General features: G+C 40.4%; 1 protein-coding gene across 1 annotated transcript in view; it reads right to left on the reverse strand.

Moving 5' to 3' along the window:
* Window positions 1-13,074: 13,074 nt before the first annotated feature.
* Window positions 13,075-23,151, reverse strand: part of oprl1 (opiate receptor-like 1) — a 37,083-nt gene continuing 27,006 nt past the window's right edge. The window contains exons 4-6 of the mRNA XM_040193775.2: window positions 22,686-22,868; window positions 22,451-22,541; window positions 13,075-13,915 (exon numbers count right to left, since the gene is read on the reverse strand). Coding sequence (XP_040049709.1) covers window positions 13,371-13,915; window positions 22,451-22,541; window positions 22,686-22,868 — 819 coding nt within the window. The 3' untranslated portion in view covers window positions 13,075-13,370. The remainder of the gene's footprint in view (window positions 13,916-22,450; window positions 22,542-22,685; window positions 22,869-23,151) is intronic.

Here is a 23,151-nt window from a genome sequence, read left to right on the forward strand (position 1 = left end):
AAGCTTGGTGTTGAATGCCACCTGGTCCTTTAACATTTGTCCCCCTGTTGTTATCACCATTCCTCCTTTCACAAAGGTCCATTGAATGCTTGGAATCACCCGAACACCTCATCCAATGCACTCTTTCCTCCTCGAGAAAAGTAAACGACAATTTATGATAGATTCTTGCAATCAAATCAACGCAGCGTGTCCCGTACTTTGGTCCAGAGCGAGACATTTCTAACAAACAATGTGATTCACAATAAATGTGAGGTGGACATGCATAGTGCTCAGAAGGTGCATCTTAATGGTTTGTGTGGTTTCCAGACTTTTCCTCTTCTGCCTCAATCGAGGACAATGGTCCTTTGAAAAAAGGAGAAAACAACTGCACAACTCAGCTTTATCTTTTATTCATCAATTCTCTCACACAAGCTTTCATCCGTATGAAAATGTACATGCGCATATGGAGGACATAATACAAAACTGTGTTAATATGACATAATACAGACTTACACAAATATAGGTAAATATTAGTTTTTAATTCAGACATTTCTACAAAGACACAAGTGAACATAATTCAAAATGCAGGCTGCTTCTGCAGCATTCTGGTGTCCATTTATAAATGAAACATTAAACACAGACCGTTGGTCTAGCTGCTACAAATTGTCCATCAATATGCTGGATTCAAAACACTTTGCCCTTTGTCCATAAAAGAGACAACATCTTGATCCATCATTCGCTCGCTCCCTCTTCCCTATTTTCCCTCTTCAGCCGAACTTTTTCTTATTTCCCCATGATGTCATACATGAAATCACAGCATTCATTGAAGCATCCTATACTTGTATGCACACCATACAGGTACACAATACAACTCAGCTTCAGCATCCCACAGACATATCTACATACTGTACAACTGACATTCACTCGTTAGATTCATCTTATTTCATCAAAGATGCAACGTTCTCCTCAATGCAACGAATTCTCCTGCTCCCTGTTGGATTGGACATTTAACTTGAATTATATTTCAACCTAAAATGAAAGTCCTGAGTCTTGGAAATTGTATTTCAGGAACCACTCTCTACTCTTCTCTGTCATTTGACTTGTTTAATCTATGAAATTATTGCTGATGATTATTCCATTACATTTCAGACGTGTTTCCTTCCAAACAGCTGCTGGATTTAATCATTTTCTAGGGGACATTAATCTCAAAGAACATTTATTTGCAGACAGACAAGAATTAACCATTTGAGGTGAAAACATATTACAATTGACTCAACTCACAAGGGTTTTGGAAATAAAATGGTGAAAAAGAAGGGTGGCTTCGGCCGCACCCGACCAACCAGGCTTCCATTTTTAATCCCAGAATGGGCTGTTATTTGTGATGCCCTTTGAAAACATGCACCACAGGAACGCACTACTGTTTGGGTTTTGGTTGTCGTGTGTTTGTTGTATTGAAAATGGGATACAAATCAAATTAATCTTGTTGAGCAATCCCGTGTTGTATAATGTGTATAAATGATCCTTGAGTCCTTGAATTCTGAGGTCTAAGGCAGTTATTACAGTCATAAAGCATTCGCCGTAATGTGTAAGCCTGCGGTGTTTCACATATTGGACCTTAATCCAATCATAATAACTGCCACAGTCTAGGCCGGCCAGCAACAGTTTTATAATTGAACAAATATATATATTTGAATAACGAAACGGCCACAATAACATGTGAGATGGACCTTGCAGTAAGAAGATTTTTTTGTATCTTCAGGGTTGATATTTGTGCTAAATTCATAATTTGCTTAATTTTGGTACACAATCACTTTACCTTCTCCTAGTTTCTGTCAAAAGGATGACAAAGCTTTAATTATCTTCAGCAACTTCCAAAGCTCCTTTAAGCAGATCTCCACAGCTCTCGAAAATCAACCGAAAACAACTGCAGAAGTGAAGGTAGATAATCAATCTTCGAATTTATGGAGGCACCGGTTTGGTCGATGTTGTCTAGAATGGAAAAGGAAACATAACAAAACATCCGACCCATCCGCCATCTTCTGTCCTGGTCAATGAAAATCACCAAAGCCACCCTGAGTGAATACTGCACTGTACTGTGAATACTATCCTCTTTCTTTTAAAAGTTGCCTTTCTGTCAAAGTTGTTTAAGTTTGCATATTTTATTCATGCAAGTGTCCTCAAACGCTCACCTGCCTGGGAGTGGGCATGTTTAGCTGGGCTTAATACTACTTTGGATTGGACTCCAGACTTCCTTTATTGATCCATCCTGCGTCCTCCGTCTGCCTTTAATTTATTACCTGCTGCTGTTCCCAAAGATTCAATGAAGGCTGCATTGAGGCAAACCCTGGGCACTCAAACAATAGAGGCAATAGATGCAATCTCAGACTCTGCCGCCCCACTTCTGAAGCCGTACCGCTTTCATCCTCACTTTGTTTGTTCAATTTGTGGTGTTGGCAGAATGACAAGATATGGGATCAGCATGCAGAAACAGATGAATTTCAACATGAATTCTAAAAATCAATACGACCGCCCTTCTGGCGGGGCGTGTCCGGTCAAACCGGGCGGATCGATACCAATGTTTTTCCACAGTCCCTATCCATATCATTTGGTATGAAGAGCTGAACGTTGCCCTGCCCCTAGTTTGTCCTTTTGTCCCCCTCGCCTCAGTAACTCTGTTTGATGCGTGTTTGCTTAAGTCCCTGCGTGTTATTACAAATAATAAGATTATACAACAATTACTGCCTTACGAAATTATAATTAATGCAGGAGAACCAGATGAAACCTTTCTATTATTTCACACATTCTTTGTGCTTATGGCCTCATGCGAACATGCGTTTTTTTATTAATGTTTTCAACCTCCCTCAGTCAACACAACACCAACTGAAGACACTCAACAACAACAACAACGCCTTCCTTCACATTCACACTTGCCAGGAACCCGTGCACGCTGGCCAGCTCCAAACACAGCCCTCCCCTGTTGGCCGGGGGAGCCGCTCCAAAGCTGCTTCGATCAAAGCCGGGTGAAGAGGCGCAGCCTGAAGAGGAGAAGGGTGCTGGTGTTACTCTGTTCCTTTTTCCTACACTTAACATTTCCCAGCTGGTCCTGTGAACCCCCGGCCTCCCTTCCAACTCGTGAAATACCGATACTTAAGCGGCGCTTGAACTGCCAGCTGTGATCGGATGCCGCTCGCATACCAAAGAAGAAGAACAACCACGACAAAAGTGTCCTTGAGAATTGTCGAGGAGGGCTAAGGATGCTCGCTGTGTTTTGTCTTAAGGGGATGAATATATACCCTCTAAATAGTTGGACTGAAGTGATGTTGAGTGTGCAGAGTGGGGATGTAAATTGGTGCGGGCCGTGCACAGAGACCGAGTTCCATCCGTCAATCCGGTTCACAGCGCTTATCTGATTTTGCTTTGCAGAATGAGGCGAGATGGCGAGGACACATTTGTCAAACCCCGCCTACTTTTCCCTCCCACGCACAATAAATAAGCATCATGTGACGTAGCACACAGAGCGTAACACGTTTTCTCCTCTGCAGCTGTTACTGAGGGCAGACCAATCAGCAGGTCGTCGCTGGATTGGTGTCGCTGTTTCAGGGCAGACTGAGGTCTCTAAAGCTGCAAGACAGACCTCTGGCTCCGACATTTCTCTCTCTCTGTTTGTTTGGCATTTCTACCACCCACTGCCTCTCTTTTGTTTACTCTGTGTGCGGTGGAGTAATGCTTAACAAGGAAGGTCATTACCTGTAAGAAGGGGATGCAAGGGCAATAAAGTCATGCACAGCCGCTTGTCATGTGAAGGTTATGCAAGAGTTTGGTATTAAAAAAATCATACAAAGAATTCAACCATGTAAATAAAGATATTTTTCAATTACATTTGTCAAAGGCCTTTATTTGTATGGTAGTCCTGTCATCAGTGTTTAAATGGGTGAATGATAACATGTAGTGTAAAAGCGTTTTAAGTGGTTGAAGGAAGCTTTTAGACCAGTGTTACCGTATCAATCCAGACCAGCTCATACAAACACGACTTTAATGCTCTCCAGAACTAGTCAATAGGCTACAAGATGGAGTCTATATCTGGAGAAGTCTGTTACTCGGCTAAAAGAAAAACCTGGGCAAATGCTGTTTTGATAAAGCAATAGTTATATTGAGAGAACACAGTCGTCCTCTTGGTCTGTATCACTGCCTGCCGCCATTTTCTCTTCCATCATTAATTCCATCCCTCCCCCCTTCTGCCATTAATCACTGTTCATTAATCATAGCTGCTTCTATTTCTGGATCAGCTCACTGAATGGTCACTTATCAGTTACTAACACAAATACAGCTGTTTTTGATCGTAAGTCAGTTTAAGTGTTTGCAGCAGTTGCACCTATGCAACATTCTGTCGATGATTTATGTTTGAATGCAAAGGTTTGTGTGTGTGTGTGTCCATCGTGGTGCAATAACGCTTGTGTTTGCCTGTGCAGGGTTAGGTGAATGCGCCCCCCCCCTCCGCTGCTGCCTGGAAAGGATTTCAGTGTAATCGTCTTGCTGTAATTGCGTCATGGCACTAACTTGTCTTCATCATTACCGTTCTCAAACAGAGCCGAGGTCATGTGGCGAAAGGCGGCGATACGTGCACATGCATCTTCCCTGGTCTGCTCTGTGGAATCAACATGCTCGAAGACACTCCTCCTGCTGAGGCGAAGCGACAGTTACCGTGGTGCGAACCTGTAGATGTAAAGGCTTGTCACTATTTATTTTATATATTGCTGACGTAGTGTGGCTGTGAAATGAGAGTCAGGCCACTGCAGCACCGATTACATTACAGTATCGTAAAGAGGAGGCCGATATGATCAATTACATGTGGAGAGCCCAGCTCAAGGTCCGTCCTGGTTCTCCTGCATTTCATTGCATTGCTCTGGTGTGAAATGAAAAAACAATGCAATTGCAAACATTTTAGGATGTGTTGATGACCTCGCCGATTGCCCTTAGGTTTAAAGCTATGCGAATTAGCATTGAATAGTTTGTTTGATTTGAAGATTTGACATTTGATGTTGTTTGAAAGTTGTCAATGCTAAATATTTGGAGAAAATAAACAAGTATTTAAACAGATTTTAGTCAAATTGGGTCAGGGCCAGTTTGCTTGGAGGCGCAAAGCCGTAGAGCCGCCTGTTTATAAGCTCATTGTTATTAGTTAATTTGAAACCTAATAAATAGGTCAAGTGTCTGTCAGCATGCTGGTGTACGCAGCTTTGACACAAATCCCAGCGGACCAATTTTTTCCTGTTCCCCATATTCACCGGTCACAGTTTTGCAACAACATTACATTGGGAGTTCATGACCCCTGTGGAAGTCAAAGGTCAAGCTGTTACTAAAATAAAAATTCTCATGTCATTGTATCATCAAATGAATGAGAGCCATATATTGATGGGCTCAGGCTGTCAGGGGACAACTGTGTGTGTGTGTGTGTGTGTTTGTGATGTTGTGTGTGTTCAAGGAGGAATCTAAATGTAAGCTACGTATTGTGTGGGTGTCTGCTCTTCACAATGGAATTTCATCCAAAAGTCTTGATGTTATTTAATTCATATTTCTTCATATTAGAAAAAATGGTACTTAGTAGCCTCGTAGCACATTGTTTTTGCACATTTAACTCCATGTTTCAGTTTTCATTCAATTTCACAGAGTGGCGTTTCTCTCCACTGGCTCACTGTACAATTATAATTGTAGGTATTAACATAATGGGCTGTATTTACATGGTATTAGTGTCTCGCAGGAAACCCTTTTAGAACAGACTTACCGGGGAGTCAATACAGGTCATGTAATCGAGCTCCTGACCTGCGTGTATCACAGATTGGATAGTCATTGTCTCAACAGTGGAGTTTATTTGCTGCTTTATTTACACAATGTTCTGTATGATTTTGGGTTCGTAAAGACATGAATAGAAAAACAGCAGCGGACTCCAGAGAACAGCAAAAACAGGACAGGATGGATTTTGTCTTCTGGTGTAGATCTGCATTATATGAGGCTTTTATGCTGGAAGTGTGAACAAAGCAAGTGACATATACGTCTTTGTCCTGCTTTACTAGTGAAGCTGTGTCTGCTGCTCTTTTGCATAAATCCATTAATTATTCTGTCTGAAGCTATTGATTGAAATAATAATTTAGAGACTGTCACATTTATTGCTCAGTCTGCAAAGCAGGAAATGTTTGCAGTGCACATAAAACTGGTCTAGAATCTTCTCTCAAAATGTCCATGAAGGTTGCTTAAACATGACAGAGCAGCATTTGTTTTGTTTGCCCGAAAAGCTGCTTGCAAACAGCAAACCCGAGTGTCTTAGTATATATCCAGAAGATTTACAATATGAATAAACTATGACCTCCAAATAGGCTCTTTGGATAAAAGCATCTGGGTAAATGCACAGGTACAGGTGTATGAAAAGAAGAGCGGAAGCTCTGGGGAGCACGAGAGTGCACAAAAATATGTTGGTAATTTAATAAAAGACCCAAAAGAGGAGAGAAAATCTCTCACAAGTTGAAGAAGGAGCAGATGAAAACAAGAAAAAAGAAAAAATAATGAAATGGAAGGAGAAGTTTGTGGGTGCAGTGAGGGCATTTGGGAGGAGATTGCCCGTGCGTGGTGTCGGGTGTAGCGAGGTTAAAAGGACAGTGCGGCGGTGTTGTATAATGAAAGGGGAGGAGAGGAGACAGAAAAAGAGATGCTGAGAAAGATAAAATGTAGGCAGATCAATAGATGCAAAGCCTTTTCCTTGGAAAGTGAAGCCCTTGTCCTCACAGGATTTGAGGTATTTTGAGCTTATTTGTCATCCAAATAAATGTAATCATTGCAACTTAAAAAGAAATTAAGAGTTGAACAAACCACAGACAAAAAAGAGATTCAAATATAGCTGCCTCATTCAGGTTAAATATTTCTCAAGTAAAAATGGGAACTTTGTCCTTTTTGTATTGTGAGAGGAAAAGTGGGGAGCATGAATAGATATACTACAAATAAAAGGATATTTTAAAGGATTCATGTACTTTTCAAGATGAGGATTTGGCCTGAAATTGAAACAATCTAATTAGGATTTTACTTCTGGGAACAACAAATATATGTTTTTTTATGTTCAGTTGATCAACAACACTTTTTAGACCGATAGTCTATGAATGAAACTACATTCTCTCACACTAATTATACAACAAGAATCCATCTACAGTTTCCCACCTATATTCATTCATTCACTTCACCTCCACGCGGCAGCTGCTGACTCACGGGGAAAAAAAGAAGATATCCCTGAGGTTTTTCCTGACTCTTGTTGCTACATATTTTATGGTAATAATGATGCAGTAATACCTTAAAGGCTAAAGTTAGGTAACAAAACATCTGTTTCACATACTATACATAATAGATATTTGAGCCCATTCGGACTCATTGAGGCAAACAATAAAAGGAACAACACACAAGTCTGTATAAGCCATACATGGCCGTCATTTATTTATTTCATATGCAGAGAAAAATATACAATTTAAAATTCAAGCTTCAGCAAAATATCTATGCTTTAATAACAAGCCCGCTAGCATGAAGGTTCAGTCTGCTGTCTGCAGAACAGGAACATTACGTTTATGAAGCTACAGCCAGAGTGATGTGATATAAACAGCTCTGTCACTTCACCCCAACCAACCACAAGCACTGCTCATATCCCCGTAATAGCAAAGTGGGACCGGATAGCATCAGTCAGTGTTCAAACCAATAGAACGGTATCACATTTTATTATTGTTCTGATGCACTGATTTAGTCCACATCCTCATATGAGCGAAGAAACGACTTCAAGCTCTGGGATCAACGCCAAATTGTGTGAGCAGATTTGTGGTTGAAAAAGGGCCTCGACAGCAACAAGCGCAGAAATTGTTTCTCATTTTTGAGCCCTAACAGCTGTTTAATTTCACAACTCAGGCAGTGAGCAAAATGCAGTCCACAAGTAATACAGAGATACGTACTGGACAGTTTCCCGCACAGCAAAGAACACAAGGCGACACTGTTTTTCTGTTTTGATAGCAATAATAGTAATAACAACAACATCAACATAGAATCTTTTTTTCCTTCCTCAATTTGGATTTTAAAACATTTTCTTTTTATTTGACATTCATGTGGTCTGTAAAATGTAAACAAATGAAAGGAATCTCCCTGCGTTCAGCTGCACGGAGGTAACAATGCGTACCATTACGGTTAGCAAGAAATAGTTTGGATTTATACACCAAGAATAACAAGTGAAAGAGGTCAGACGTTAAAACCAATTTCATACTTTTACAGAAGTATAATATTAAAAGAGCATATTCAGACAGAGCTAACAGACAGTATACTTATTCTCACTCTGCGTTGTTAAATGAAAAGGATTTTATTCCCCCTCTTTGAATCCTTTGCATGTAGTTTTGTGCTACGAAAAAACATCAAACAGTTTTACAAACTATTGTAGTTCCTTCAGTTTGAACACAAACAGTTGAGCACAAAGAGCCTAACAGCTGCCTCGCCCGGTGAATCATGTCCAAGCGAGTGTCCTTGATGCGCTGCACAGTTTTACTACACAAAGTCTGCTAGGTTGTACAAAGGATCACCAGTATTCATAAAACTATCATAAGAACAGAACGGACGGGCTCGATCATCAAGGATACCGGGGGAGGGCTGGAAAAAATGAAAGAACTGGAAATGTATGTAACATTTTCATGGCAAAGGTGAGTCACAAAGCCAGACATTTCAGAAAACAAACATGCTTTCAGACGAAGAGTCAGTTCCTCATTTGTTGTACTAAAAAGCCCCTTTACGTAATAGAAACTTGTAGACCTTTAGTACGTGATAATGTGTCGTTGATCTGGACTTTATTTTCTATATCCGATCCCCTTAGAGTTTCTTACCGTGCTGAAGGCAAAGTTACTTCTATCATGTAAAAATTGTAAAACTGTCAAAGGTGTATTTGTGAACAGTTTTTACCTGTCGTTTCAAACACCTTGATGAATGATGCCTAATCCGTTGATTAACAAGAACCAAATGCAAGTGACTTGGTTTTGTGCTTTGCAACTTCTGTAACTCGTAATCAAAACTTGACTCACAGTTCACTGATAAAAGCACTATTTACTTGGGGATTTGACCAAAACACCAAATCTTTGTCAAATGCATTAGAAACCAAAAAATGCCAACATGAGTCTACAGAATACCGTTGATTTCCTTTTTTTTCTTGTCACTGTGGTTGGTTAATGGCTTTCCAGCCAGAGACACCTGTTGTTTTCCTACTTCCATAAAGTACATTTTGTTCACACGCCTTTTTAGAGTTTAAAAAAATACTGCAACAAACGGAGCATTAAGAATAAATGGTTTAGGGGGAGAACAAAGAAAAATATACATTTTCTAAAATGCCCGAAAGTTCAATGACGCTGCATTTACCACTGATATTTTACTTTTTGGTATTAAATAAATAAAACCCTCGATGGATGATACAACTATTCTAATAAATACAAACTGAAAAATGAAATTGTTCTCTGGCCTGATGGCTTCTGTCTTCAGAGGCTTTATGAATATAGGTCTAAACTAGTATAAACTATCAGCAAAGCACCAGTGAGAACTAGAACACATTTTATCCAGCCGGAGAGCGAGCTTCAGTTAGCAGACTTCACTTGATATTTAAGGCAATGTAAGTTCATGGAATAGTTCTTCTAAAAAAAAGAAGACTGTTCGAGATTCATATATGCTGCAAAGAGTAACAGCAGAAAAGAATAAGGTTTGCACACGACTGAAACAATACAATTGACAGAAAATTCACAACCCTTTGTGACAGCAAATGGTGTCAACTTGTTGTATGAAAAATATGAAAATAAAAATTAATAAAAAAAACTGTGACATTTTAGACAACCAGAAATTACCGATTTATATGAAGACATACAAATTAAGTAACACCAATCCCAAAAACAGAATCCACCTCTTAATTCTTAATTCCTGGGAAGTTCAACCTCTATCTTGATAATTCAAATTGCAGTCAAACATGTCCTTAATCCAAAGTTTTATAGTGTGTAACTGCAAAAGTAAGAACGGCTAACTCTTCATGGGAAGCTTTATATTCAAGGACCGATAACAAAAATGGATTAATAAATAAAAAGCTGAGAAATCTATATGTAATATTTAAACTGTGAGATAATTATTGTTATTTCTAAAGACTATAAAGACATTTTGCAAATATTCTGTAAAAAGTGTAAGGTATGTAGGTAGTTTCTGGTCATCTCAACAGGGATCATATGAAAGCTGCTACAAATACAACAAAGCAACTGTTGCTTGTAGTTACCAACAGAAGGAAATCATAATATATTCATCATTCATTCATAATGGTTCATCTTTGTCCCAATTGTCTATTTCTGTCAGTTCAAGTATAACGTGTCCCAGAAGATTCTCCCTCTGATCTAATGCTGTCAACATTATTTCCAAAACTAAACAGGAAATTAAGAATACCTGATGTGGTTTCTGTTTTATAGTTTATTTCCACTTTAAGACACAATGAAGATAGAGAGAGCCCCTTTGTCCCTTGAAGAGAAGTCAAAGCACTGTGACCCTGATATTATGCTTTGCCACTTTGGTGCTGGGAGTCAAAATGGCAAACTTTAGAGCACTTCTTTCCTAACCCTCCCAGTTCATTTGTCCTTTAATTAAAATATCGCAACCCCAGAGTCCATCTCTTCAACACGACCCCAGCGGTGACTCTGACCCCTACTGGTTTTACCTCTGATTCCCCACAACAGCAGTATGATTTAAGTATGATTTTAAAGCTGTGGACAATCACTCTGTATGTTTAGTTTGCTATTAGAAAATAATTCTCAAAACTGCCATCGGTGTAATAGGACATTAAAATGCAAGCTGGAATCACGCTCATAGCATTGAAACGGAATGTTTCGGATTGCAACAGGACTTTTCTTCTTTCTACAGTGGGTCAGATTAAATGGCTCTAGTCATAATGATGCAGTGACTCGCCTTTTATAAAAATATCATTTACTATTGGCTTTTGAGCTATAATATTCCTAAAATCTACCTGAATCCATAATAAATCATGTCCAACATATCTGTAAGCAAAATGTGGTTTCTTTATGCTAATAAACTTCAACATCATCATCGAATGAGGCAATACTTATGTAAAGTTATTACAGTCTGGCAGGTCAGAGGTAGTGATAAATAGTATGACTAAGCTTTGAAAAGGAATTTGATGCGGAAAAGAGGTGGTACTTTATCTGCAAAATGTGGAATGTTTTAATAACCGCTTCCACGGTCATAATGCTTCAGAATCTGGTACCGTTACAGCTGGAACTTCAAGCTCAAGGAAAACTTGTGTTGAAATAACATTGAACGTGTTTTTTTTTTTCAGTTAATAACCAGACAATACATAAATAATACAATTCTCTCAAAATATTTCATGATTTTTTAGGAAAACTGACTTTATAAGGAAGCCAAAGTATATTTCTTTAAAGTGGCAATTTTTTTTTTATTTTTATTTATTAACATTTTTTGAATGAAGAGCTGTATGCGATGGGTTGAGAGTGAGGAAACCAACTACTTTCACATTTTCTCTTTGCAGAATCATGCCATGTTCAGCATAAGGGCTGCTCACAGGACAACGGTGTTTTCCATGGTCCTGCCCTCGTTCTTAAAACAACGATGGCTGGTTTTACCATCTCCAATCTCATGCAAAAGTTGTCAAAGGACATCAATGCTATGGCGTTTTGTGTGTGCCAAGAAAAGACAAATATTAAAGCAGAATCAGTAAGTAAAATCAAAACATGTCAGGTATAAATAATAGACAGCCCTACTCACCAAAACTAGCAATTATTTATGTTTTTTTTAAACAACTTTCAAAGCGTGCTTGAAAAAATGAGGATTATCTTTAAAAATTTGATCACAACTAAGCAGATTCCATTCATTATTAGTAATCTCTTCATTTGTTTTTTGACAACTTTGTTTCAAATGTGGCTGAAATCAATATTTGAAAACACTTTTATGAATGTTTTTTTTTGTTTCCCAGGTCATGTAGATGAAACAAGAAAGACAATGTTTATAGCCAACATTTCTTCCTGGTGCAAAAAAGTCCCCGGTGCAAAATTGATGTGTCTACATGTATCCTGCGACAAGCTGGTTGACATGTGGACACAGCTCAGAGAGGCCTTGTCAAGAATGATTAATACCCCGGGTGGGTATTGATTCTGTGGTGAACTTTTAGCTGTTTTTCCACAGCCCCAAACTGTTATATTCCCCGCACACGCCAGGTGATCATGGAAAGATTTCAAAACACACAAAAAATCTCGCATAAAATGGTTCAACGGGGTTTCTCAGGCTTCACTTGTGTCGGAACACAATTGTGGCCCCTCGGAGAAATAACATTCACGTGTCCCTCTCAGGGTCCATAGACACAGTTTAAGACATATTGTTCAAGAGCAACTTGCTGCACATTGTTCTTTTTCTTATGCCAGCTATTGTTTTACATCCAACGTCTCGTCTAAAGGCTGAAATATAACATTACACTTTGATTGCCCAGTCCTTATGAGGGCACATGTTACAGCAGCATATCACCGTTATCAGAGAAACCAATACATACCCCGTCACGGGAATGATGATTAGATGTAACGAAAGGTTTTTTTTTCTCTATTTCACAGTTCCAGAAAGCTTAACTCTTCCTTGGCACCACTTCAGACTGTGGTCTTTACCACCAGACAGCCACAATCTGTGCTTCCATTGTTGTGTATTCACTCTCTACAGGCATCCAGTAGTGCCTTGTGTTTTTTTTATTCCGGTTTATGCACCCAGTACTACATCTACTATGTGGCCTCTACAAAGGTACCTTCACAAGAGTGCAGAGTCAAAATACAGCAACTGATTCCAGACTCAGATGGAATATATTGTTTCTAATAGTGGGACTTTTTGGAGATGAATTGTCAAATAATGTTTTTTTCCTCTGTGACGTTTACGTCCACCAAGATCGTTTGAACGACAATGTAGATGTCTTACATTCAAGAACGTTTGTCTGGTTCAGTTGAGGTGGGACCATAATCACTACTTGAACCCGGATCCAGAATAATCTTTCCCATCTCCTTCCTAGATGTCCACAGCCGTCCCATCAAATCTTTCATCGCATTCAACTCCCCTCCACCCATATACTGTAAGCACCCTATGCTTCTCATTCTCATACCATCCTAAATTCTCTTCCTCTCGACCCCATCCTCCTCATTGTCCTCCCCCCCACCCCACGCCAGTCTTCTCGTTGGGGGGCGGGGGGGCTCGTGCCGCTAGAGAGCTGTGATCTGAGTCAATTCTGTGTTGGAGTTCCCCGTCCCCTGGTTCTCTCCCCTCTCTTTGGGGTCCACCCCCACCAAGGGGAGCTCCACGCCTAGTCATGCTGGATTCGGCGTCCCTCCTCCTGACCCCCTGCCGTCGGCCTTGTAGCTGTAAGCGGCCGCCACCTCCCTGGCGATGCTCCTCATTCTGCCCGACTGTTGGGTGTCGAGGCGGAACGGCGACGGCTTGCAGAACTCCCGGAAGCAGCGCTTGAAGTTCTCGTCCAGGAAAGCATAGAGGACGGGATTCAAGCTGCTGTTGACGTAGCCAAGAGCGATGCAGAAGTGCATCAGGACCAGCGTGAACAGGCTGGTCAGGTTGAAGCCCAGAGACTGAGCCAGGACCATTATCTGGATGGGCGTCCAACACACGACGAACGCCGCCACCACCACCAGGACCATCCTGGTGATGCGACGCAGGTTGCGGTCTTTTTCCTTGGAGCCGGACAAGATGCGGACGTTGCGCAGGCGCTTGACCATTAGGCTGTAGCAGATGCTGATGATCGCGACCGGGATGAGGAAGGAGAAGAGGAAGATGCAGGTACCGAAGACAGGCTCCCAGTGAGTCCTGGGTTCAGGTAAAACCACGATGCACTCAATGCCTGGATGCACAAGGAGGAGGAAGAGAGGCAAACAGATGAAAGTTGTGGTGAGACATTGGAATAGCAGACTGAACGTGTACAGCCTTCTAGCAAACCGCTAGAATATAATTTTGGCCACTGTTCAGTAAGCTGTGATTGTTTGTTAAGCATAAAATATTATTTTCTGTCTGTTGTTGCAAAGAGATGAAATTCATATCTGTTTTGTGTGAATATGACTGGCGTTAATTTGGAAAAATAAACCTCAATTCAAACACAATGCCACTAAACCAGGACGAACCCTCCTTTCTTTACTACAGGGACAACGTGGATGTTGGCTGAATATGAATTTGGAATCAAAAATGCAAATTACGTATGTAGATTAGGCAGCAAGAGCTACTGTAAGAGAGCACAAGTACACATAGTTGCAGCGGCAGCCGCGCAAAACTCGGAACAACAACAAAACACAGCGTGGAGGAGACGACTGCGAGCAAGACATTTACAAACTAACTTATCGATCCAGCGTGTGGAAACATTTGGGCTTTTGTTCTAAATAAGTGTTCTAAATAAGTCGGTCACTGTTTGTAGAATATGTAGAAGCCAAATAAAAAACCACGGAAACACGACGAATCTTTCCGGCCATCTACTAAGGCGCCGTGCGATTAAACAACGCCAACAGTCAGGCGCCTCTAGCAGCGTTACCGCTGCAGCAGCAGCAGCAGGTAACTCCAGCTGAATGAATCGTTGCACCCCTATAAATTACAAATTCAGAGTACATAGATGGAGGGATTACCTCCGGTAGAAAGCAGTTAGACCTGCTAACAGTGCTAACAGCGTAAACATTGCTGACACAGCCATCTTCATTTGGTCTTTACTACATCTTACATATTTGTTTGATGCTACATTGATACTTTGAAGGCTCTGAATTTAGACTTCAACACATTTAATCAATTCAATAAATTGGTATATCTGTCTTCATTTTCCTCAACTAAAGTCCCATGTAACTGATCATACATATGATGTTGTGGTTCCGGATATAAAAGCAATGAAGCATAAAAAAAACATGAGTTAAATGCTCAAACTGTATCTTTAAGTGTGAGGCAACAGGACATACATGCATGCACTGCAGAATAAACTGCAGAAATATCCAAGGGAGCAAGATCAAACAAATAGGAAAAGGAACTGTTGAATGAAAAGGTCGATCTATTATTCCAATTGGTGGATGCTTTTATCCACTGCGTCTCGGAGGGCCGTGAGTGTGCATGATTGATAGTGTGTGGGTGAATCTGTAGCCTCCACTATTACTGCTACATTGACCAAAAGAACGGTAAAAGTCTGTATGAAAGGACAGGAATAGTAGGAACTGTGAATAGCTATCTGGTCTTAAAACTAAAGAAAAGCAGCGCCAACAAATGTAAGAAAAATGATACCGATCTCTTCGGGGAAATAAGTCGCATTGCTCCCCATGGAGGGTCAGCGGGCATGTCAACGTATTATAAGTAGAATATAGGAAAATGAAAATTGCCTCTACATTTTTTAATCTATTCAACAGTATTGTTTTCTCATGTAAACGGGTCTTCTAATGTTAACATATCATCTTCTCCTGTCTTCATAGTTAGGAAACTGCATCCTCTTCGTCGTCCATTCTAAAGACATTTGCTGACATTTCTGTCAGCAAACCATGCGGACGTTTTGATTCATTCTCCATAATTGAATTCTCATTCTTCCCAGGGACCGACTGACAGCTGGTCAGCACAGTGAGCACACCACAACATGTATACCTGAATAAATACCGATTCAGCTTATAAACAGCTACATCCTGATCATAAATCACTTTACAGGGGATTTTGAAATCTCGCTGGAGGTTTTAGGCTCAGGATTAACTTCGACCGAACCAGGAATATTTGTACTTTCGCTTTCTACTTAATAAACTAAATCGAAAACTAATAAACATTTTCCTCTATGTTAATACTCGCTTAGAAAAAACACACCGAAACATGTTGTTCCAATAAAATATGTTAAGAGGATTACACCAAATACATGTAAGAGGATTTATATTGCCTCTGTTCGTTGTTTTTTTATTCAGGCTTTTATTTGTTCTATTTATTCTCTTTTTGTTATTATTCTCTTTTCCTCTTTATGGATTTATCTTCCTTACCGTTCTGTGACTGTGACGTATTTATTCTCCCCATGTAGAGAGATATTTCTCTCTTCACCGTCATTGCAGTGCCTTATTAAAAGCCAGGGGTTTATTATTGCAAGTGGTGGTCCCAATTGAAAGCAAGACATGATCTAGACAGTAAAAGCTGCACAGCGTAACCACTTATCAGCTTTTGAACCACTCAATTACATATATTAGTATTTCTTGGGTCCCGTTATCTTCTCTTCTTCCTTCTCTCCTCCCTCGTTCTTTTAAGAGAAAAGAACACATTATGTTGCCGTTATTTAAGCCTAGAGCAATGGTGAGTGAAGTTGTTTTTTCAGACCACATATAAAATAAAAAATAAAAAATACCGGTGCAGAATAACTAAAAAGGCCAAAAGAAGACCATTTGTCTTCGCGGCTTTCAGGCATGTACACATTGAGCCTAAAGCCAGTAGCTTGAATGTGAACCCGATCACATGTGAAGTGTATCCTCTGTGGCTTCCAGCTGTGTCAGCGTCTGATAAATGGCTCCGACAGATGCTGAGTCGGGCTTATATATAAGCAATGCGTGCGCTTGTTGACTTGCTCTTGCGTGCAAAGCTTGCAGCCCCACAACATCAGCTCTGCCTTCACTTCGCACTTCTCTCATTTGTTTGTGAGGAAAATAAGGGTTCTGATTGTCTTTCACTATGTTCTTCAACAGTGATCCAGAGGAAAACATTTGTTTTATATGCGTAGGTGTTTGTGTGTTTATCTGTGTGAGCAGTGGAGACTCAGGTACTCTTTTGTTGCGCTCATCTTCCACCTAACTGTATCAATTGGTTCTATTTAGACAATTTCTCTTGTCGCACCCTGAGCACAGAACAATGAGACACAGAACTGTACTCTTGTAACTCATTGATAAATCATACATTTTGATTGATAACATCTCTACCAGTTATTTGATGCAAGGAAACCCATTTTGGAGTCTTCCTTCTTTCTTCTTCCTCTTCCTTCCGGAGTATTCATTCTTGTCGGATCATTTTTACCATTTCAGTACTCTTCAATCGGGATGGATAGAGCCATGTGCTCGTCTTAACTCAAAACATAAACTAAGGGGCGTGGGATCCAGCAATCGACTTTGGCCGCACCGTTGATTGATTACATATCAAGGCTCACAGTGGACGTCTGTGTTCAATGACAATCTGCTATGTGTGCTTCACTCCGTTCAAAGGTGTTGATAAGGGAGATTTCGCAACACGTGTCTCGCTGCCTTCAGACAGCTGCGTGGATTTAATGAGCTGAGCAGGAGTTTAGGGTGCAGAGTAGCAGCGTTGCAAATCACCACTCTTCACACTTTTATTAATACGACTGTATTTTAGTGGATGTAAGATATGATACTAGCTCATGAATTCAATTTTCACTGTGAAGTGTGAAAGAAACAGCAGATGGCTATCAGCCGTAAGAAGCTGCATACTTGAATGCTTTGCTCTATGCAACATCTATATCTAGGTATATTGCTTTGGACCGAAAAGGACTTGACATGACAAACATGGTGCAGTTTCTCCAAATGGTGGCACTACAAGTTTTGATCCGTAACACCGTTGCTCGCTCTGTGCGTCCCAGATCGGACCAAATGCAAACACGGAAACATCAAACGTTTTTCGCAGAAATGTGCAATGCCAAAACATGTCCTGGTTGCTAAGCTGGACAAAAAGACCCTCCAACTTTAAAGTGTAAATACAACCACACTGTGCCGTTGAAGCAAAACCAAGCCTTGTGTACATAATGAAAGATTATACTTCACGTGTGTCTCAAAACTGTAGCAATAATTGACATTTCTGCGCTGCCAGGAAACACACTTTGACACATTCACTACAAGTCTTTTGGATGGATTAGTGTGAGCATCTATTAGTGACAACAGGGTGAGCGCTGATTATAGTCTCCTTCCTGCCACCATCTCCTCGGGCAAGGCTTTTGACCCCAATTACTCAGAGCGGCATGCTATGACTTTCCCTGCAGCTCTCAGGTTATCAAGCTACTGTCTTTGCCCGAAGATGACAGGAAGACATGAAGAGAGGAATAGAAGTGGAGCGGGGTAAATGTTAATGATCCCTGAATGAATCCACAAATCTTTTGTGCAGCAGGTTGTCACAAAAAATAACCAGATAATAAACAAACAGCTAAAAGGACGAGACCAAAAATGTGTTATATATACGTAGGAAGTAGAAGAGCGAAAATAAGTGATGATAGTGGAGAAAAGCATGGATGAAAATAATGGAGTATGACAAAGCAGAGGTGTGGCAAAAGATAAATGAGAGCATGAAGGAGAGTAAAGCAAAGGGGAGGAGATGAGATGTGAATGAAAAGAATGTGATTGAATTGATTCAAATGAAATGATATATATATAAGAATATGAAAAAATGAAAGTAGTGACAGAAGAGAAAACATGGAAGAGATATGAGTATGATATGATGATGAAGATGAAAGGAGAAATAACAACGACAGAAAAATGAATTTAAAATGGAATTCGGATGGCGTGAGACTGAAAGGAAAAATAAATTAGTAAAATGGAAGCAGAAATGAGATTATAATGACAGAAATAAAATATATAATATCAGAATTTTTATGACATCAAGATGTAAACAACAATGCGAAGAAGGTCGTATAAAGAAAAGAAAAAAATAGAGATATATAGATATAAATAGAGCTGTCGGGTCGACTAATAAAAATGATTATAGGATTACGCTGTAGCTGCAGGCTGAGACTGGATCAATAACTAGCCAGGCCTCCTGATCCTCTGCTAGCTGCAGCATATTACTCAATTCAACTGCAAAACGGGGCCGATTTGAGCCCGATTTAACCAAGCGTGGGCATGTGGAAAATCAATGGCGGTTAAAGTTAGTGAATTTCATGATAACATAAATATTAATCTCATTAATGCTGTTTTGTGCCAAATCTTCCAATCAGATTTCCAACTGGTGACTCTGACGGTGCAAACCTTTTAAAAAGCAGTTGCATGATCAAGCATCAGTGTTTTGCTGCAGGCGGGAAGCAACGTCCTGTTATGAAAAATGAAGCCAAAGCGGATGTTCCTTAAACTTGCATCTACGTAATGGCTAGCAGGAGACGGCTGCTTGCAAAAAGTTAGAAGTGTAATGAGAGAATGTCACAACTTCTCATTTAAAACTGTAAACATGATCTCCTATGATCCAACAGCAAGATGCTACTTTTGTAAGTCGGTACCATTGTAGGTTCGGCACGCGCACAACAGGAGGCTACCACATTAAAATAACACAATCATACACCGCACGGAAATCCGTCTTGTCGGGTTTCAGGTAATGCGCTTGTGTCCAATCCAATCCGTGTCCGGCGAGGAGCTACTGGCAGCTACACGCGGGGCCCGAATGTCCCCCGAGGAAAGGCGAGCATAGATGCTGCTGCAGGAGCATCAGTTATATCACAGTGGAAAGTATTTCTTCATTGAAAGAAGAGCAACAAATCACACTGAAGGCTTTTTTTATTGCTCTTCCCTTTATTCACTTTTATATAATATAAGTTTGATTGACAGATGGTTTATCCAATCACCTGCCCCACCGCCTTATTGAAGCTCCATCCTTTTTTTTACGTATCTAAAGACAGCTTCCTAATACATTTTTATTATATTATGTTAACTAAAATTGAAGTTTAAACCATGAGATGTAGACATATTTCACCTTCAAATAAAAATGCATACATACTGTGAACTTGCAACCTCCAGATGATGATATTTGTAGAAGATAATGCTTTATGATTTATTGAGATTTACAAAAACAGTAATACAAATTTGAACAATACACCCAGCCTCTCCTTTCCATCTTTAACTAAACATGTCATAAACAGTTAAGTCCCTCTGTCATAACATAAATGACTTATCCAGATAAACAGTCAGTCTGTAAAAAGTGCAGTAGGCAGGATTTATTTTGTTCCAGAACACAATAGATGGAGTATTACAAGCCATAAATCTCAGCAGCTGCTCAAGAGACGTTGAGCTGCTAGCAAGCCGATCTATTAACTACTATGTTTAACATCAAGTGTTCATTTTCTGCCTTGGCTTTTTATAAAGCCTATATATTGCCCCTCTGAGGTCATGTGACATTCTTTGTGCACCTGTTACTAAATAAACGGAGGAGAATAATTTGAATTTTTTGTCCTTTTTAGGAGAAGATCTGCCATCTGTGAGCCGTGAGCGGCAGCAGCAAGTGTGTCGGATAGCAGCGGCTGCCAACGCGATCGGATCCGATCAGATGCTCCTCGTCACTCTCACACAACCCTATAAGGCAAATGCCCTGCTTTCAAACACGCACACGGCTTATCATGTGAATAGAAGAAAAACCCAGCTGGATCCACTCAGCAGTACTATTGAGCAGCCAGACGAAGGGAAATAAAATAAGTCTATTTCAAACTGAGAACGAAGCTATTGTTATTTATCAGGTTTACCAGGTATCAAAGAGACGATAATCAACCAAATCGTATTCAAGAGCCTCTTAAAGTGCCTCCAGAAACACACAACAGGTGAAATGATTAAGGCAACAAAAGTACTTGTTTCGTGTTGAGATGATGCATCGACCGCAGGTAACAACTACAAGACTGTGAGTGGTGCAAATAAATAACACTTTCCCTGTCAAACAAAAAAAGCCCAACAATGTTTGGTGACCATTCACATGTTTCCTTTTGGTTTCACACAGGACAGAACAGGAGAGGACAGTTGTCTCCTGTGAAACTCCTGTTTGTTTGATCCCTCCAACCAACCATTAGTGGACCTTCCTGCTCGTCATACTAGATGATATTTCCACAATAGTCACTCGCTCGGCACTCGTTACACTGAATGACTTCAGTTCAGTACTAATTCCAAAACATCCCAATTCAACATCTCCATACGGTTCAAAGAAACATGCAATGCCCATATTTTTTTCTGCGTAACTTAACTTTCCCACAGTAACAAATGTATAGAAACTTTTTTTTTGGCCTCTGTTTGGAAATTGCACATTTCCACAAATAAAATGTTCATCTGGAGATGTCTTCATCGTCATTTATTTCCAGATCTGAGCGAATCATGAGGCGATTTTCAGGTCCAGCCCTCGTTGGAATTGTCGAGGCAGGCGCACGCGTCCGCTGAGATTAATCTAATCTGAAGGTTTTAAGTAATTCGTAAGAATGAAGCAGTTCTTAAGTATTTCAAAGGCAGTTGTAGCACTTTTATGAAATATGTTGCCGTGTCCAGTATACAAATGTTCATTGGGGCTTTGTTCTGAGACGGCACGACGAATAGAAAGAGCCTGAATGCGAGTATTTGGTTTATGGGGCTTATAAGAAGTGATTTAAATGCTGTGGCAGCAGAATGATGTTCTGACGCGTTTACAAAACTATGTTGCAAATGAAACCTTAAGTAATAACTGTTGTAATTGGCCTGATTTTAAATCCAAGAATCAATTGCCTCATCAATTTAAGTGTTTATTATCTGCTGCCTGCTATATAATGTCTGTCGGCCACAGGATAAAATTACATACTGTACATTTTTTTGATGTGGTTCTATAATCATTGATAAAAGCTTAAAATGTGGTGAAGTAGCACTTTCTGTTTTGTTTTGTTTCTGTTCTGTTTTGCATTGTAATTGTAAAAAGCTAGCACTACCTCTTATTCTGAGAATATAAATAGTGTTCTTTTCATTACAGTGGTCTTAGAAGACAAACAGGATGTGCATTTAATAGTTTTCTGTGGATGTGGGGAGCATTCATGTCAATCAGTACTTTATGTATTTTTGCAAGAAGGTCCATGTGTGACAGTGTGTAAATTGCACGTTAAATCTGTTTCTTTTGTGTCTTTTTGTTGGGTTGAGTTTTAAGTCTGTTATCATTTCTTTAATGTTCTGCTGGTTTTTAAAGGGATTTTAAAACTAAATGTGGTTATTTCATTTGTCTCACTCTCATTTTCCTGCTCTGAAGCCACGTTGGAGGCAGTGATTTCACCCAAGGTGGCAGTTCTAATCTATAATCAGGAAAATAAATACAGCTTAATTTTGCCTGAACATCTACACAATAAACTGGGATATTTAGAAGCACGACGTCTATGCAGGAGCTGCAGTTTCACAAAATCCATCCCTCTACTCACGAGGGGTGGCAACAAAGACATGCTCACTGTAAACTATAAAACCCAGCGGCAGCTTAGAGAAAATGATCTCTAAGGTAAATAAATGCCAAGATAATAAGTGAGATTGCATGCTCTATGGGATATGTTTGCTAGAATAGAAACATTTGGAGCAGTGGCGTTTTTCTCACAAACCTGACAGCTGCCTCCCAAGTGGGACACATTACCACCCAAATAAGTGATGTCGTTGGACTGCTGAGCGTTTCAACAACGGAGGTCAATCGCTGGGAATCTCTGTGAGCGACTTACTGTTGTGCTCTTGTTCCTCCTCCACGTTTCCCAGGATCATGGCCGGTACGCCGAAGGCCGAGGCCAAAACCCACACACAGATGTTCACCACCTGGGGACAAAATAACACGATGGTGAGGATTCTTTTCACGCACAGACTCAGGTTAAATAACCGCTACGGTGAAGTGACTCAACCTGACGCCGGCGGTCGTGTCAGCAACGATAAAAAAGAATATTGCACTTTGAACGGTCCTACCTTGGCCTTGTGAGGAGTCCTCATGTCCAGCGCTTTGACAGGGTGGCAGACGGCCACGTACCTGTCCATGCTCATCACCGTCAGGGTGAAGGTGCTGGTGAACATGTTGTAGTAGTCGATGGACACCACCGCCTTGCACAGAGCATTGCCGAATGGCCAGAAGCCCAGAAACACATCGGTGCCCTGGAAATATATACGGATATCAAGCAGAGAACAGCTCGAATGGCTAACCGTGACCGACGGTGTGTGAATGGTGTGAATTTTAGAGAGCGATGGGCAGGCGGCACTGTGTGTGGTAGCTCCTGCCATCAGCGAATTACATTTCCCAATGATTACTCGGACGAACAAGGGGAAATCAAGGATTTGCTGTCACAACCAGTAAAGAAAGGTTTTATTTAACAGTGTCACAAGCATGTTGATGCTCTGAAGTATAAACAGGCACTACACAGACCAGTGACAACGCACA

Source organism: Gasterosteus aculeatus, chromosome 2, assembly GCF_964276395.1.
Source record: "Gasterosteus aculeatus chromosome 2, fGasAcu3.hap1.1, whole genome shotgun sequence".
In the NCBI taxonomy this organism is placed as follows: domain Eukaryota; kingdom Metazoa; phylum Chordata; class Actinopteri; order Perciformes; family Gasterosteidae; genus Gasterosteus; species Gasterosteus aculeatus.